General features: G+C 34.0%; 2 protein-coding genes and 1 non-coding gene across 3 annotated transcripts in view; 1 reads left to right on the top strand and 2 right to left on the bottom strand.

Moving 5' to 3' along the window:
• Positions 1 to 14779, bottom strand: part of LOC118282258 (uncharacterized) — a 118380-nt gene extending 103601 nt beyond the window's left edge. Inside the window, exon 1 of the mRNA XM_050701090.1 lies at positions 14269 to 14779. Coding sequence (XP_050557047.1) covers positions 14269 to 14440 — 172 coding nt within the window. The 5' untranslated portion in view covers positions 14441 to 14779. The remainder of the gene's footprint in view (positions 1 to 14268) is intronic.
• An 870-nt stretch (positions 14780 to 15649) lies between these two features.
• On the top strand, positions 15650 to 15737 carry Trnay-gua (transfer RNA tyrosine (anticodon GUA)). The gene is given in 2 exon segments: positions 15650 to 15686; positions 15702 to 15737. It is a non-coding gene; the product is annotated as a tRNA-Tyr (tRNA).
• Positions 15738 to 16378: 641 nt separating this feature from the next.
• Positions 16379 to 17740, bottom strand: LOC118282351 (THAP domain-containing protein 1-like). The gene is made up of 3 exons (XM_035603392.2): positions 17497 to 17740; positions 17157 to 17337; positions 16379 to 16839 (listed from the first exon to the last, which is right to left on the bottom strand). Exons 1-3 carry the CDS (start codon positions 17574 to 17576, stop codon positions 16594 to 16596), a joined length of 507 nt encoding a protein of 168 aa, XP_035459285.1. The 5' UTR covers positions 17577 to 17740; the 3' UTR covers positions 16379 to 16593.
• Between the last annotated feature and the right edge of the window lie 341 nt (positions 17741 to 18081).

The raw sequence follows: 18081 nt of genomic DNA on the forward strand, positions 1-18081 counted from the left end.
CGCCGCATATGAATTGTGCTTCCAAAGTAGGTAAATACTATGGAATTTAGAATTAAGAATTGGGCTTGTGTTATGTTGCTTAACTTAGAGGATCTTATTTATTCAAGAGAAGTATGGAGCATGACACCATTAGATACAAAAAACGATTACCTATACATAAAACAAAGTATACCTAATTATAATAGCCATAGAACACAATTAAGAAAAACACTATAGACACAGAATAAACAAATTCCCATGAAATTAGGATAAGGGCAGAACAAAAAGAATTCAAACAAGATAAGTAATGGCACCTACAACACTGGCCGGTTGGAACAATCAGCCGTGCCAATGTAAAGACAATGGTGGACGACATTGTGGCCGCCTTGACCTGGTCGTTGGTACCACCTCCGCCCCTAGGTATAGCTGGCTTTAAGAAGAAGAAATCAGAATTCTGTTATGTAATTATTTTGTTTATAGGTGTTATAGGCTAGAGTACCTACGAATCTTTGAGAGAAATTAAAGAAATATGAGAGAAATACATTTATAAATTAAAAATCAACGATTCATGGTCGACTTAAAAAGCAGGTTCTTAGTTCGCGTTTGAGTGAACCGATTTTGATGCGGTTTTCAGCATATCTAGTATTTTCAGACTTAGAAGAAGGTTAGGGATATTACCTGCCTTTAAAAAATGGAGACCTTAAAGAAATTTGAAGGCAGTTCTCTTTTACAGAAAAAGTTTTAATAATTAGGTTAATGATTAAGTTAAACTGATTTACTTATAATAATATTAAGGTAAAGTTATAATGTTCTGGTATAATAAAATTAAAACATACTTTTGACCGACAGTGACTAGGAGATACCCAGTAATATTTTGTTTTTTTTTTCTATATCAGTTTGTAGACAGTCCCACTATTGGGTAAAGGACTCATCTTACTCGGAGAAGAAACAAGCTTTGATCACTGCACATGCTCAAGGCGGATTTAGCTACTTAAAAACCCTGTCAGAATTACATTATACAAAGATAAATATTATTCTTATTACAATACTCGTACTGGCAAGTAAACGTGTTTTATATTCGAATAGGTCGGTTACAAAAACAAAATTACAATTAAATAACCGCAGTTTTAAAAATCAACATCATTTACTTGCAACGACCACTAGCCTCTTCGCTTTTCCGCCGTACAACCTCGATGATAAAATCTTTAAAGTACCACGTATTTTTTTCTATCGCTATAGACCCTATTACATAAAGTTAAGGTCTATTGTCGATTGTTTTATTCTATTTGAAAAGTTTGCATCAGCTCGTAGTGGATCAGACCCTGCTGTGTACATAAATTCTATGTGTTTGAACGGCAAACTTCACAACTTAGTTTTAGTACTAAATAATATTTGCATTTGACTGACAGACGCACAATTCTCTACTCTATTCCTTTATATGTAAGATAGATTATTGTTTGAAACTATTTAATTAGTTTTCAAATAACCGTTCCCTTGGTACCTTGGCATTACGTCGATGTCTTGTGAAATTTTACGGCCGACGCAGAAATATTTTAACATATCAATATAATAGAAACGAACCGTTTAAATGTTAGCTGAGAGAAGCATAAACTTTATGGTTTTCAATTTAAAAGCTGTCGGATAAGTAAAATAGGAATCAAGTGGAACAATCACCCATTTAAATTATGAAGCACTTTGAAATTGGTTGCATGCATGAAGTGCATAGGTGCGTCTGGCATTCAAACCACTCCGAATTAAATTCATCTCTCTTTTGCAAGGGCTTCCACACACAAAATTCTTAAACTGCTATAAAGTCACTCCCACTAAATAATAACATGTCTTATTATAAATTTAATTGTCTCTATATTAATTCAAATTACACCTTATGTCATTCATAAGACTACACGCCATAAAAACATCGGCCTCGCCATGTTTGACCCACGGCAACTGCTCAATGGAAACAGATGTTATTAATAATTCGCCACATATTAATTACAATAACCACTCGACTGTTAAATCGTTAATACTTGTAAGGTTATACGTAATAATATAACTATCAATGGGTCAAAAGTACCCGAGAATTAATACTTTGTCTTTGTTCTTACATCTTATTGTGTTAATGCAGTCCATTTAGTTAATGTTCAATTTGTCAGAGCATTGTACAGTGATGAGATATTATTATGTTCATCTATGCTAATGTTTTTTAAGATTTGTTATATATTGGTGTTGCATTGAATAAATAGTATGCTCGACTTGGCGAGGACACGGTAGTACCGAAAGTATTGGACTAATATTTAAAAGTTTTTCCTTCACCTTTTCAGACTACGTTTTATACTGATAACTTCTTAATATTCTAGATGTATGGACGAAAGCAAAGTTGCTCGTTCAAAATAACTAAATGTTACATAATCAATATGTATCTAAAGTTACAAAATGAATGTTGACTAGATTACAAAATGCTTAGATATCGTAGATAATAATTTATTGATATGAGTATCGAAAGAGTGACCGTGGAGTTTCTTAAACATTATTCTTCATATATCTTAGAAACTTTGTGACAGTTTTCTTTACTTTACATGCAAATTAAATACTTTTGACTAAACAAACAGTCCTTGATCCATATTAATATATCAACCTCTTTAATCTTTGCATGCTACCGTATTTCCTATTTCTCACGCAGTCAATAAATGGTTTCAATAATTCAATTAGACAAGCAACTAAATCAGTACTATTTATTCCAAGAGAACCAGTTACCCTATCCTAGGAGCCGATACCATCAACCTCTGTGGTTGCAACTGATAGGACGCAAAGAGTAATGCGATTCCGATACGCTTTTGCAATAGAATCTAGATCAATGCATTCATTTACCTACTTACTTGTTAATTCTTTGTGCATCGTTTTTAAAATCCGGGTTTTTGTAACATAGGGTTATTTATTAAAGTTGTTTGCGTTTTATTTTGTTATTTGGTTAAGTTCACCTGTCTGTAAAATGTCTTTGTTTTGGTGATTAGATTTATGTCTGCAAATACTGCCCTTTTGTTGACTTTTATTGTTGATATGATTTTAGTGTTGATCATTACAAAAGCTGTGTTCTTGTAACATAATAAGGATGATTATTCTTGTTACAAAGCGTATCATACATGTTACAGATGAAGCAATATCATTTGAAAAATCGGCCGTAGGTGCGAAAACTTGGGAAATCAACACGCAATATTATTTCCATGCACACGCAGGTTTTCCCTTACATAACAGTTATATAAGCATTAAGTAATTAAATAAAAGCAAGATAATAGTTTTACATAATATAGGAATCTAATATGGCACGCAATTAATTGTTATAGAGGTTTGAAAGTGATCATCTGCAACGGTTATGGGGCTTTTAACCCACTGAACTAGTGGTAAAACAATCAAATTTTAGTGTCTAGATACTATTTAAATGACTATAGAAAATCCCTTACCCTACTTTTTTTACAAAATAGTTGACCCACTCTAGGATTTTCACCTGTGTCGTCGACACCCAGACCCGAAACAACCTTTGTGGATGACTCTAAGAGTTGCTCCGCACGGAAATCGACACCGCTACACGATATGCGACAGCCAATTGCTCAAGTATCGCGCCAACGTGCAGTCTTACAATTTATTTATCTTATCTATGAGGATCGCCCTATAGGGTCAAAAATAACCTTAGATTTGTGACAGATTTAAAAACTAGAAACGTAATACACAAGAATGTTATGAGAACCAATAAATTATCATATTATACATACATAACTTTGTCTACATTTTTCAATGAAAAACATTAAGTTATAAAAATTCCTCGTCCCTTGAGAATAACTATGTCAATAATCTCCGTATAGTAATAATTTGTATTTCCTACTTATGCCAGCATAATTACCAGGACAGTAGCACTGTGTAATGTGTTGTATTATTCATGAAATCGTTTACAGTTGTATCGACATTTTTCCAATAAAACAAAATATGCGGAAAATGTCTTTGAAGGTTCTAGCAATGATAGGTAACGATAGATTATTATTGTTTATTTTTTTTAAAAAATACATGAATAAAATAATAATACAAAAAACATTTTTTCTGAGTGGACTAAACTGCCCCATTGGTCGAGTGGTCGCAAGTGCGACTGCTGGGCAATGGGTCTTGGATTTGATTCCCGGGTTGGGCAAGGTACTGCTGAGCTTTTTTCTCAGTAGTAGCACGAAGTCTGGGGTTGTGCCCATTGCCCAGGGCAATATGCTCACCCCCTATGACATGACACTGTTTTCACATAAATGGTGAAAAGTGGGTGTAAATTGTGCAGTAGCATTACATACGTGCCGTAATGTGCATCTCTGCCTACCACTTCGGGGATAAAAAGGCGTGACGTTATGTAGCTTTAAAAAAATACTTTAATAAATCAGTAAAGGAAATCATAAAAGTCAATAGTGTACACATAGAAGACGAAATAAATATAAATATTTATGTATTGTTTACAACGACAAGGTCGTATCTACACCGAAAATGGAAAAAACAAAATAAAATTCTAAAACATAAACAAGGAAACTCCGTTGTACCATTGCGTAGTAAATTAAAATTAAATAGGTAATAATATTGAATATTTGAAGAATATATTGAGCCACGGGCGGGTTAATAATGGGCGTCCCTACAAATTTTAGGATCAAAAACGCGGACTTTTAAGTGCAGGCGTAGGTGACAATAAAGTCAAAAAATAGGACGATAAACTGGACCATTACCTACTCGAGTAAATGACAAAAATAAGGACAAAGGCAAAGGTTTGATTGAAATAGTACAAAACAAGTTTCTTTCTTCAGAACTTGGATGTTTTGGGTTCCAGTTCCATTGAAATAAACAATGGAGGGACAAGATTTTATTTTTTTAGTATAAGCCGGTAAACGATCGGGCAGATCACTTGATGGTAAGCAATCGCCGCTACCCATAGACGCCCGAAACACCAGAGGAATTTAAGGGTTGTTGGGGAATCGGGGCTTGGGAAGATTGGAAAGGGGGGTAATAATGATGTAAGTATTTAGATAGTGAATATAGTGATCCATACATAACGTAGTAACTCGAAAACTATGAATGATCGAAAACTTTGTTTACCATCCGAATTAGTACTGCGCAATCGAATTTTTGCATAATTTTATAGATGTTGACTAATCATCATCGTATTTTTCTATTCATCTATATGGGAATTTTTAGGTGTTTTTAATACACCAACAATACAGATCGCACAACAATAAAACATATAAATCATACATATATTATTGTAAGATTATTAATACGATATATCATGTTCAAGGAGAGATTCTCCAGCGGAGCCTGTACACTCCTGGGTTAATGAATACTTTAAACCCTTTGTCATTATTGGTTTGCCCTGTCGTATAAACCCTTATGGACGGGAAAAGGAAATTAAAATGATTAGTAGAGAATTGTAGGTGTATGGGACAGGAAAGCTGTGGGAATTATGATCACCCCTGTAGATGGTAGTGGTCAAAACCTTCCACAGCTCAAGGATTGTCAGGGGTACTGCAGAAACGGAGGGGACACGAGGAAAGTTCCTGCGGCGGATCAGGAAGCCAGAGTCCCTGTTCCTTCCTTTATGATTAGAAAGACCATAAAGTCAAATAAAAACAGTCAGTTTTTTAGATTTTTTTCTGATTTTCACTACTGGTAATTAGTACATCGCAACAGCTGTCAGCTACCCAATTACAATCAATTTCCTTTACTCCTGTTCTTGTTAACATCCTTTCTTTGTGTGTCTCACGATTGTGTATGTGGGTGTTTGAGGCGAGAGTGAAGTCATCCGAGCGTCGCGGGCGCATGTTTTAATAACATTCTTCGTCTATATGGCCGCCGCCGCGAGTTTCATCTTGATGATTCGGAGTAATCGTTGTGTTAAGTAAAAGTTACAGGTAATTTATTTACCAGAATGGAAATTTTGAAATTGTTTTATTTTCCAAAGCAAAGTTTCTAAACTAGTTTCTAAAGATATAAAGTATATAAAAAGTAATGAACACTTTAGTGCACAATGTTCGATGTATTACAAAAGAAAAAAGAATGGACAGTGGTAGTTTTGAGGTAAGTATTAGGTTTCATCGACTAAAATAATGTTGTAATGAATGGTTATAGAGTATTGATAGTGAGTCCTCAAGTAGGTAGTAACTAGTAGTAAGTATACGGACGTACTTAGTACACATTAAGTTTTGCTGGCTCCCACGCGTGTGACCTCGGCTTATTTAATTCCATATTATTAAGTAGGCGATGAACTTGAAGCCTTAGCCTGCCAAACACCACACGCTTTATTTACTTAACTGATTATACGCACATCCATGTAGAGATGTGTTGTAACATTGACGTAACTCATAAACCACGGAAATGATCGGAAACATCCGTATTGCAAAAGTAATAAAAAACAAATTACAACGAAAATAAAAACTGCATAATGGTGCAATTTATATAAAGTAGGTACATAACATAAATATTGTAGTCATTATAGTCAGCAAGTAAATAGCGATAGATAGTAAGTAATGACATTTTGACAAATAACATAGTGCTTACGTAGAATTTCTAATATAAGTAGACACTTGACGTAAAGAGAAAACGTTACAGGGGCCATTGAACTTGTTTGAAACACAAATGTTTCCCACACAATTGGCGTGCAATGAGCACACGAGCAGGAGGCTCGTCAGCAGGACGAGGATATTACAAAATAACAATAGAACGCGTTTGTAATCGAAACCGAGCGGCATTAACGTTAATTGCAACAATATGCTCATGTAACATACCCGTAACTTCACCTAGCCCAAATATGCAGCACACAATACCAACCAATTTAAACCTTATAACAAACAAAACAAAGTTTAAATTAGGCTAAGCAGTTATTCAATATGTATTTAGTAAGTTTTGCGCAACATACATGTTTAAAATCAAGCAGCGTGCGCATAGCGGAACGCATTCTATTTTAGGGCTCACCTGTATTTTCTTAGCCTTATTCTGTATGATTTAAGGTTGATAATCGCGGCGAAAATGGCGTTTCCAATACGTCACATTGTCAATTAGGTGTACCGTACGTAAAGGAGCGATAAAAATGTAGCATTATGTAATTAAGCGGAGTGATAATGGCCAGCGATTGAATTGTACTCTTTGTTAAGTAACCGGACAGTGACAGGCCAATTTGTTTAGTGCCGATAGATATCGACTTACAGTAGCTCATACAGTAGCTGTAGAATGAACTTGTAGAATCGGAATTATTTAATGGGTTGTACGTTGATTTGTTAACAGAAGAAAAGGAACTCTATGTCATAACATGATTTCGAAAAAAAAATTCGACATGATTATAAATTTATTTACGTTTATATGTCTTTAATTCATAGGTTGCATGAATGTTTGTAAAAAAAGTGCTCAAAACTCCTTACTAGTGATGTGAGACTTACAGGTCACAGGCAGGCTTTTAGTTTTTTTTTTCTAAATTATGTTATTGTAGGTACAATTTCTTCCATGCTAAATTTAATTTTATAACTATTTCTGCAACATTATTTTGTAGCTTCTAATATGATTATGTAAAGTAACCTTCATCAACTTTCAAAGGTTTCAAGGGGCTACAAACATGAACGGATGCCAAGCAAAATATTCTAAACCGAACAAATTACATCTACAGCTCTTTTGAAATATTTACTGTTTGTTAACTGTTACAATTTTCATTAAATATGTGTTCAAGGACCTTTATTTATTTATTTAATTCTTTATGCACATGAATGTGTACATGAGGTGGGCTTAATGCCGTAGGCATTTTCTACCAGCCAAACCTTTAGGTGATGCAATGAAAAACCAGTGGTAGGTGCATGGAGCAAGCAAATTAAGAAAAGCTTTATACTTAGTTTTATAAAATTTGATTAAATACTTGTTGCTGTTGATAAAAAACTTAATAGCTGATTAATAGAAGAAGAGAATATAAACGATCAGCGCCACTCATGATTTATTGTCATAGACACAAGACATAGAATAGAGGGGAATACAATAGTTCAACCTCATAAAATATTTTAGACCATAAAATAAATAGCTACGTATTTCTTTCATGCAAGAACAGTTTAACAAATCTTATTTATTTTATTTTATAGTTCTGTAACCTATATTAAAGTAATTTCGCAGCGAAATGGAAAAAACCACACTAAACTATAATTTAAAATATAATATAGTTTTATGTGACCGATCTAATATTAGGACACGTGATCACACTGTGAAACCACATAATATAACATTATTAAACAAATAATCTTAAATGATGTATCTCCATAAAATTGTATGACTTATGGTTGCCATAAAAGGCTTGTATGTAACATAACACCATATCTTTTACATGTCGAAGAGTTGTAGAAGCTCAATCACTAAAGTAGGTATATCATAATTGAATGCATGGACTCAGTTCCAGACTCCGTAATATTACTGAGAATTTTACAAAACAGATATTCTTTATTTAATCCGACAATCGACCTTTTTTTTTTTCAGGGGGAAAATCATCCAATGACTTCTCTCGCCAGGGCAAAGCGAGAGGGAGTGTCAGACTCTTACTGACTAAAAACCACCCCGTTCCTACTCCTGCTTGTCGAGCCGGAGCCCCGGTAAACCCGCTAGGTTGTCCGCAGCTCCGGCCGACAATCGACCTAAGATCGTATTATAACTTTCGTGAGACAGACTAAAGTTAAAGTCGAAATTATTTATTTCAAATAGACCGGGAAGGCACTTTTGAACGTCAAAGCAAATATTATAATGTAATGAAATTAATTGTTATGTTTTTCGAGCTATTCACATAAGTGTTTGACGAGGAACTCGACTAGTTTCAAGCCATGCTAGAGACTCATAATTACGAGCAACATTCCGCGACAGACTAGTCAAATTCCTGGTCAACAACATAAGATCGCTTGCTCAGCAGCAATCGTACTTGACTAACGATAGAGTAGCACAAGTAAATAAAAAAAAGTATGGCAGTACACAACCACCGTAAAAATCTTATTTGTATTGCCTACAAAGACTACAATAGGCAGTGAAAACGCTCCCATACATACAATCCATACAGTAGCTTAGTATGTACCTAACACAGTACATATTGTTCCACAAAGGAAATTCCGTTTTTCATTGTTTAGTGAATGTAGCAGGAAGCGGCCGAATGCGTCGTTTTGTATGATTAACTTGTATTATTGATGTTGGATAATGTGGTGGCACTCGCCACTCGACAAGGTACTTGCCTTCCACTGGCTTTACATTTTATTGTGAAATTATACGAATTTAGTGTTCATCGTTAAAATATGAGTTTAAGGTTGCTTTTCCACTAAAACGTTATTTAGCTATGCTGCGAAGATATAACAGCTAAGCTGTGAAACTATGTGACTGTTTTGCACCGATACTAAGTTAGTATGTAACGGTGCGAGTAAGATGTGTTATGAAGATATGCCACCACAAAGTAGCTGCACGAGGAATGCGCAGCTTGAGTATACGATGTGTCGATAGTAGGTAAACCATCCATAGTACGCATCTTTCCATATAAAAACATATCTTAATCGAACCCGTTTCCACCACTGGTGGCATCCACAGTATCTCTGGTGGAAAAGCATCCTAAGTATAAAATCCGTTACAGGTCTTGTAGGCAATACAAAATTCTAGAATTGATAACTGATATAAAATACCAATCAGAAAAAGCTGTGGTTTCTCTGGAATGTATAGTGATAGCAGGGATTAATAAAGTTATTGCTCCATAGCCATAGACATAGTAACTGCTATGCGATGCGAGTGGGTGTTACCTTTGTCAGTGTGAAAACAATTTATTGGGACATAAAATGTACGCAATAGTGGCCATTTGTGTTATAAATTCTTCGAAAACATTATTGATTCCAACAGAATTCCCTCAGATCTAAAGATTAGTGGAGAGTAACATCGTAAACGGTGGGAATATTTTTATCCACATCAAGATTTTAACGTCAACCACGGAATATAAGTTAAAAATATTGCTTCTACATTATTTAAACTACTAAACTGAGAACGGCAGTCAAGTACCGTTCTCAGGAACATTTAATGATAACTTAAACTATTACTTAGTAACAATTTTATTTTAAAACAATAACTAAAGACTACTTTAATTAAGCATTAAATGATTCTGAGTGCGGCGGTAAGTGTATAAAATAATTAAACAAGGATTCATGAAAAGAAAAAGAAAAATCTGTGAAAAGCCACGTAGATACAGGTAACAGATCCCATCGTTACCTATTGTAGTAATTAACATCAAGTTAAATTAAATAAAAGTTAAAAACGTAGGCACACATTCATTGTAATTTCTAACATTGGAAAAGTAGCACACACTTCATAAAGATATGAATCTCCACTAATTAACAAGGTCGTACAAACAATCATTTAACATTAACACCAACACAGCATTTGGCAACGACGACATATCAATCAATGGCCGCTTCATGATCGAAGCATTTCAAATAAAAAGGTGACATGTTCACAAATCATATCGATGTTCGAAGGCCATCTATATAACAATACTCTATCACATCTAAAATTTGTTGCAAAATGTTTTTTTTCAAAAACAGTGATCCATGATCAAAGATCATCTTTGACGTATCTATAGAATATACATATACATAGTAGGTATGTATGTAAGTAAGTACTTCTATGAATTGGGTATCAATGGCGCAGCAAATTGTAAAAAATCATGTACCCTGTGAACTTGGCTTCATGCGGGTCAAATAAGAATCGTGTATATGTATAATATATCGTGGTCATACATACATACCTACATGAGTATTTGTTTGTGTTCAATGTTGTATTACAATCGTTTTGAGGTAATATTACGAAATGGTAAAGGTTTATTATAATAAGAGGCGGGTCGCAGTTCACTGGTGTTACTTAAATTTGTTGTGCGTTTAATTGTTTTTATGATCGGATCACGCAGAGATTTGTATTAAATTAAAGACTCTTCAACCTTTCCTTTAGATTAAAAAAAAATAAAGAAAAATGTAATTATATGTTGTCATTTCTCATATGAACAGTCCCTAAGTACATATGAAGCCTACATTGAAGTATAATTAGACGATCACTGGATTAAATGACATGTGAATGTTACATACGAATAACTATCTAACTGCTAATGCTTTACAGCAATAAAGGTACAATTTAAATGCGGCCACATGTCGAGGCTAGCAAGCTGACTGCTGTGTAAATAGGTACACGCCTTTATGTGCAATGTCACATATAACATGTTCCGTTTTAGATATCGAATAGAATTATCTAGAAAATAAATTAATTCTAGGACTTAATAAAGGTTGAACATAATCCTTCATGATTTACCTCTCCTGTGTCTTTATTTGATTGGTTCTAAGAGCTAAGCACTGAGTGCTAGGGTCGGTTAATTCATAATTATCTAATTTTTATGACTTTGCGTAGCGCTAATCGCTTACCATCAGGTGATCCGTATGAACTTGTTCAATAAAAAAGCCTCCAATCTTTCATGCACTAAAAATCTGAATGAAATGATCAAAAATATTCATAAACGGTTTACTAAAATCATTTTACAATAGATTCCTATTATAATTTATATCCTCAGATTTAATCAGTAGCTGGGATGGATGCGTTTCGTCATAATATTGTGACTTGGCATTTAGATGCCCTACAGCGATGCACGCCGTAGCATCCAAATGCAAAGGGTTACCTGCACTCTGCAGTCTGCAGCCAGTCATTATGCCGAAAGGTAATGCCCTAGTTTTTGGTAATATGCCACAGGATCTTAAAACTTTAAAGTTGAGCAATTATTGACTCTTTATGACATTAACATGGAGTCCTTTCTTGCTGGTTCATAAATAAAGAATTTCAAAACCCAATCCATTTTGCCCCTACTGGGAATTTAATGAGTACTACCTACTAGTTGACAATAAAGAGATTGTTATACCTATAGGTATGTATTTCAACATGAACTAAACATAAACTATGTATTATTAAAATGTTGTTTTAATAACATTTCTATACTTATAGAATATTCATCGAAAAATGCAGAAAATGTCACGTATAATTAAGTAAATAGTAACTAGGATAATAGCTACATAGAAATAAATAATCAATTAATTACATTACCAAACAAAACACGTACACAACAAGAGTATGAAGAAATGAATAACAATTTTACTCGGATGGAATTCCATACAGCTGTCAAGTAAAACCGAGGAAAATTGTTACTTTCGTAGCATATTTTGTATGAAAATGCTTGTATTACATAATGGACATAGTTTTAGTGAAGTACCGAGCCTATGTAGTACGTTCCGCTTTGTGATGCAAATGAATGGTTCGCACGGCTTGCGCAAGAGTCGGCAGGCATCAGGCGCGGAAGGTCGATGCCTCCGTTTGTCATTCACTTACTAGGATTCTTCTATTTACCGTTATTTACTATCATTTTGTTCTACTAATCTACTCCCAAATCTAGGTAAAATTATCGACTACATTTAAAAACACATAGTAACAATAAAAGGGCATATACATTTTCAATTAAAAACACAATTTAAATAAAACGGTCCAATCAGCACGTACCATAAAAACACAAATGCGTGCAATCAACTCGTTAGTAATTTAAAAATAAAATCGACAAATGAAGAGAAACTAATCCGAATAATTGCACGTAGCTTGATCAATTGTTTCGATTGAGACGTATTAAAATAGTTAACTAACAACAAATTATTACTTAGTTGGTTAATTTAATCGTTAATAAATTAAGCTGAGCGATGGAAACGTTTCCAGCGATTAATTAAGATTTGAAGGGAAACTATTATACTATGTACCAACTTAGGTATATTTTGTTTCTATTTGTGTTCAACTGACCCACCTACCTAGTTGTTTACAATTTTGGTGAATCACCAAATCATTAACAATTTACTCTTATAAGAGTTTGTCATAGGTTTTAAGTTGGGTTGACAAAGTTCCCTTCACAATCCACTAGTCTACTATTTCTTATTCTATGACTAAGCAAAGGAATTAATGATAATTTTCCAACTAAACGTGTAAACAAATGATATTACTTCAATATTTACGTTCAGGTCTATACGATATTAGATACCTATTAAGAATACTACTTAGGTAGATATAGATCATGCACTCACACGTGATACCTTGGTGTGACATATAAGTATCGGACCGGTTCCTAAATTTAGGCAGGCTGAAATGTCGACTGCATTTTTGTGCAATATGATACTTGTAGCGTTGAGGTTTAGGCTAAATGTAGCTTTAGGCATAGCTTAGGCATCTGTGCTTTAGGACCGATTGAGAGAATAGTTTACGATGTTAATAAAAGTGCGTATGAAAACGTCAAACGACAATTCGTCTAATAATAGTTTCTTTTTTTTATTTTCAAAGATAGAAGAAATATTATCTGTTGAATCTAAGGTTTATACGCAGCCTACTAGGTATTTCGATTCTATTGATGGTTAAGGGGAGCTAAATAAAATATTTCTTTCATACACGCAGAGACTGCACGGTTGGCTAAGTGGCTGGGCAATCGTCTGCTGAGCAACGTGTCGCGGATTCGATTCCTGCATAGAACAATTATTTGTCTGACCCACAAATTGCTGTTCCAGGACTGGGTGTGATGTGCATGTGAAATTGTATGTTTATATATGATTTTGACTCTCACCACATAGGAGAAAATCCTAGTATCTACCTATGGGGCCACGATTTTACAACAAAAAAAATTAACGCAATTACAAAACTAACAAATTACAATCAAGCGATATAAGTAAATGATTAATAGGAGAGGCGTACCTAATCGAGAATGTTCATTTAGTCATACGCTTCGAAATATGTAGATACGTGGGAAGGGATTGTTTGCGTGTGTGCAAATTGAGAAAAAATAACACAACATGTACCTACCTACAAAATACGTAATAAAACGTGTTTTTATGAAACAACAACACGGTATAGTATGCAGGAGAGTACCTACATCGATTTACAGTCATTATGTTCGTATCTTCGCATCTTCAGTGAGTACTTACAACGATGCGTTCTAACTACCCACGGCGCGGTGCAGAGAAATCGCGCCTCTAGCCCTTCACTTCTAGATTCTAGACCAGTGCTTAGCAGTCTCAAGCTCTACAAACAGCTGAACGGCCTCTACTCGCCACTCAACACATTCTTTACATAAATTAACAACCGTTACCTCTGTTATAGCGTTTATAATGTCAACATAGGTCACACATGGCCATTTGTTTATGTTTTGATGTGATGTGATATATGTTCGCTTACCTGGTATGGGACCTTTGGAATCCTTCCTCTGCTCATTCTGATCCTCCCCTCTCAGGGCACCTCCTTCCTCCACTTCGGACACTTCATCCTCACACCTTGTCTCACGCACTGCCAAAAGGAAAGCGCACACACACACCAACGTAATCCTCATAAACTCTCTCATCTTCATCATTATGTCGTGAAGGAAACGTCAATAAAACCCATTTTCGATCGTCGATCGATTAAAACTTGACATTAAAACAAACAGTCACATTTTCGTTTGTTGCAACTGGCTAAATAAATCCAATGACATGCGCGGGACACGAGCGAGGTGTACGGAACATTACACGGACACTGGACATCACTTCATACAAACACAAGCTTCAACAAATTATATTTACATATAAAAACAAACGTAATATTTCGGATCGATTATATTTTTATTTGAAACATAAATACGCGCGTCACTCAATGTTGGCAGCAATGGTACTGGCGCGCTGGTTGGTGGGAGATCGTTGTTGCCCCCACCTGCGCGCGCGCACGATCAATGGACGCGGTATCGAGAACCGGCAATAACTGTAGCTGAGGTTTCTACAGAGATATGTTATCAGGGAAGACTGCGCCCGCGTAATTAGCGTCGCCTCTTGTGGTCAGATACCGTTCTAGTTCATTAGTGACCGTTGCAATTTTGTGCAGCCAATTCACACTCCACTGTTTGTGTTTTTGCCAGTTCTAATCATTATAATTAAATATTTTATCAATTATCAACCTTTGGGCAAGCAATATTTTCTGAATGATAAATAATTACCTATGTCCAGTTGGCTTTCACCTACCCGAAAATTCAAACTTAGAATTTATAGTGCCTAATAGGGATAATGACGGCGTATGAAAATTAAAAATTTATTTAGTCCCTAAGTTAGGTAATGAAAAAATATTAGGCACGTATTTTTTTTTATTTTGTCATACATATAAGATAACAATACTTAGATAAAACATACCATTAGGAGTGGGAGCAAATACGTCATTTCTATGTATAAAACGTACCTAGAAATGACGTCACGCATATTTCAAATCATTATATATCTTGGAAAGTACGTATCTCCGTAGAAAAATAAAAAATACATGTTTAATATTTTAAAATAATCTACAACACTGACAATAAAATTAAAATTATTCATCTTCCTTATTGTGTACTTGCCCCAATCTTGGGGTTGAACCAAATACCTTACGTTCGGCAGTTGTTACTATCAATCACTGGACTACCGACATAGTGTCGTTGGTTGTAAAACCGGTCTTCTGACTACAAAAATATTAAATTATTAAAACACGTCACAAAATAAGAAAGTTTACATAACATCACGCCGCACTCCATGAGACTGGTTATTTCGCAACAACTTTCATACCTTCGATAGCTCAGTTGGTAGAGCGGTGGACTGTAGAGGCACACCATTGTTATCCATAGGTCGCTGGTTCAAATCCGGCTCGAAGGAGACTTTTTGTTATTTCAAATATTTTTTGTGTGAACTGTTTTTCTACTGATTGATCTACTCTCTCTCTTGAATGTTAGTGTAAGAAAAATACAAGACTAGATACGAGTGACATAATTTTATGTATGAGAAATTAAGTACAAGGATTTTTTTAAAAACGAAGACTCCAATTTTTTTTCAACATGTAATAATATTTCCGCGTGATGTTAGTTTTTGGAATCAATAGAATAAGTTAGGTATATTACATCAGGTCAGTTGCTTTACTTGGTTTTCTACCGTTGTGACTGTTAAACTAAATAAATAAATAAAAATCATTTATTCTTAAATTTATAGGAAAATGTAACATCACGTTTTCAGACCCTTAAGTGGTAGGTTGAATTGTACCCGATTTACATAGTATACTTATTTGTGGATATTTGAAGAAATGGAAATAAAGTTTTAATCATCATACATTATTTCTTAACATTAAAAGTCATGATTGATTAATGAGTCAAACTATTTATGGTTGTACATTACTGATAATTAAATGATAGCTTTAATTTCAGTCATAATGCCTTAAATAAATAAATAAAAATAAAATAATAATAGTTTTATGTAAAATAATCTTACTGACACTTTAAAGTACATATTTCATAAAAATTTCAAGTCATAATATTAATAAAAAGTGTCAATAGTGTACATAATTGTTGATAATAGCCATAGTATTACAAATTAGGTAAAAACTAAAACTTAAGTAAAACTTCAGTTCAATATTTACAACCATTAAAGTAGGTACTTAAATCTTTTAGTACTCTTGCTCATTAATTAATACTCATTAATATATGTATAGTCAATATCTCATTAAAATGTTATCCATATTTCAGCTATAACCGCCATTTTCTTTTTTATTTTTGATCAAATGTTTGACCAAACATTTCATTCTTTCCAACTTCTTCCGCAGTCTTCTCTTTCCTTGCCACATGAGGTTCAGTCTTTTCTTTCTTTTCTCTGCTATTATTTCTAATCTGTGGACTTTGTATTTGAGTTGTATTACTTCTTCAGAATCTGTGGGTTGTATGTCAACAGGCTGAACACGGGATATTGTTGGCTCTGGTTCTTGACATGGCTGGAATACAAAATCTTACGATTAGCATTTATTTTTGTACCTTTATTTTGTTCACTAATAAAAGATCTTTATCTATACTTATAAATAAAATTGGAGTGTCTGTTTGTGACATTTAAATTGAAATAACTTTTTACTACATGCATATGAATATACATACAATTCATTCACCAAAAAAAACATGTTTTTTAATTTCCATCTATTTGCTAAGGTTCGTCTTTCTAAAATGGCTGGATTAATTGTGACAAAACTTTTATTGGCAGGTAGATGATGTACATAGGAGATCTTTTGTCTAGCTTCTTTAAACAATATTTACTTACAGAAATATTAATAGCTGGGACAGCTTCTACAGACAAGCGCCTGAGCCCACTCTCTGTCAAGTAAAAGTCTTTAGTCTCAAAATGTTCAGAGCAAACGGCACTGGAGGCAGTTGAAGACCATTCCTCTTCTCTGTTCACTGCTAACTCCCATTGCTTCCTTCTTTCTTTATCTCGAGGAAACCTGGAATTAATTAATGTTATATCTACACTCTACAGTAACATATTCTTTAATACTTTACAGTGATCATTATGTGCTAAACTACTGAAAGCAATGTGGTGTCTGCTACAAGCATGTTTACATTTTTATAGTTAATATAGAATTTATAGACGTTTTGTTTACCTATGGAATGTAATTCCATCTTTATTTTTAGATATTTTCGCCGAAGTATTCCTGCAACTTGCTACAGCACAGCTTACCATTACAGCGTATTTTAATTAATAGTTATAATAAATATTTCAATGTAGTATACATTCACCACTATATTTCTTTCAGTTTATCACAGAATATGCAAATAATAAGAAATCTTTCTTGTTAGAACAAAATAAACAAACATTTCAAAATATCTTCGGCTTTCTGTCCGATACAGGTTTTCAATATTCGGTTCATGAACATTAGTTACGTCAAATTTCCTTTGTACAACACTGCAATATTCGTGATTACATGCTTAAAATCTCTCGTTATACTGGGATGGTTCATTCGCAAACGTCAATGTGATGACGGATGACACTGTCAAATCAAATGTTACCACTTATTTTACTTACATCGTGTTTGTTTTCAGATTTTATATTTTTTGTTATTTTTTAAACAAATAAAAGAATACAATTAATTATTGTCGATTGTCTCGTTCAACATTCATCTCATAAAATTAATTTCTAATTATTAAATTATCTGTCTACTAAAAGTATTAAAACTAACCCTCTTTTT

This window comes from Spodoptera frugiperda, chromosome 20 (assembly GCF_023101765.2).
Source record: "Spodoptera frugiperda isolate SF20-4 chromosome 20, AGI-APGP_CSIRO_Sfru_2.0, whole genome shotgun sequence".
Lineage (NCBI taxonomy): Eukaryota > Metazoa > Arthropoda > Insecta > Lepidoptera > Noctuidae > Spodoptera > Spodoptera frugiperda.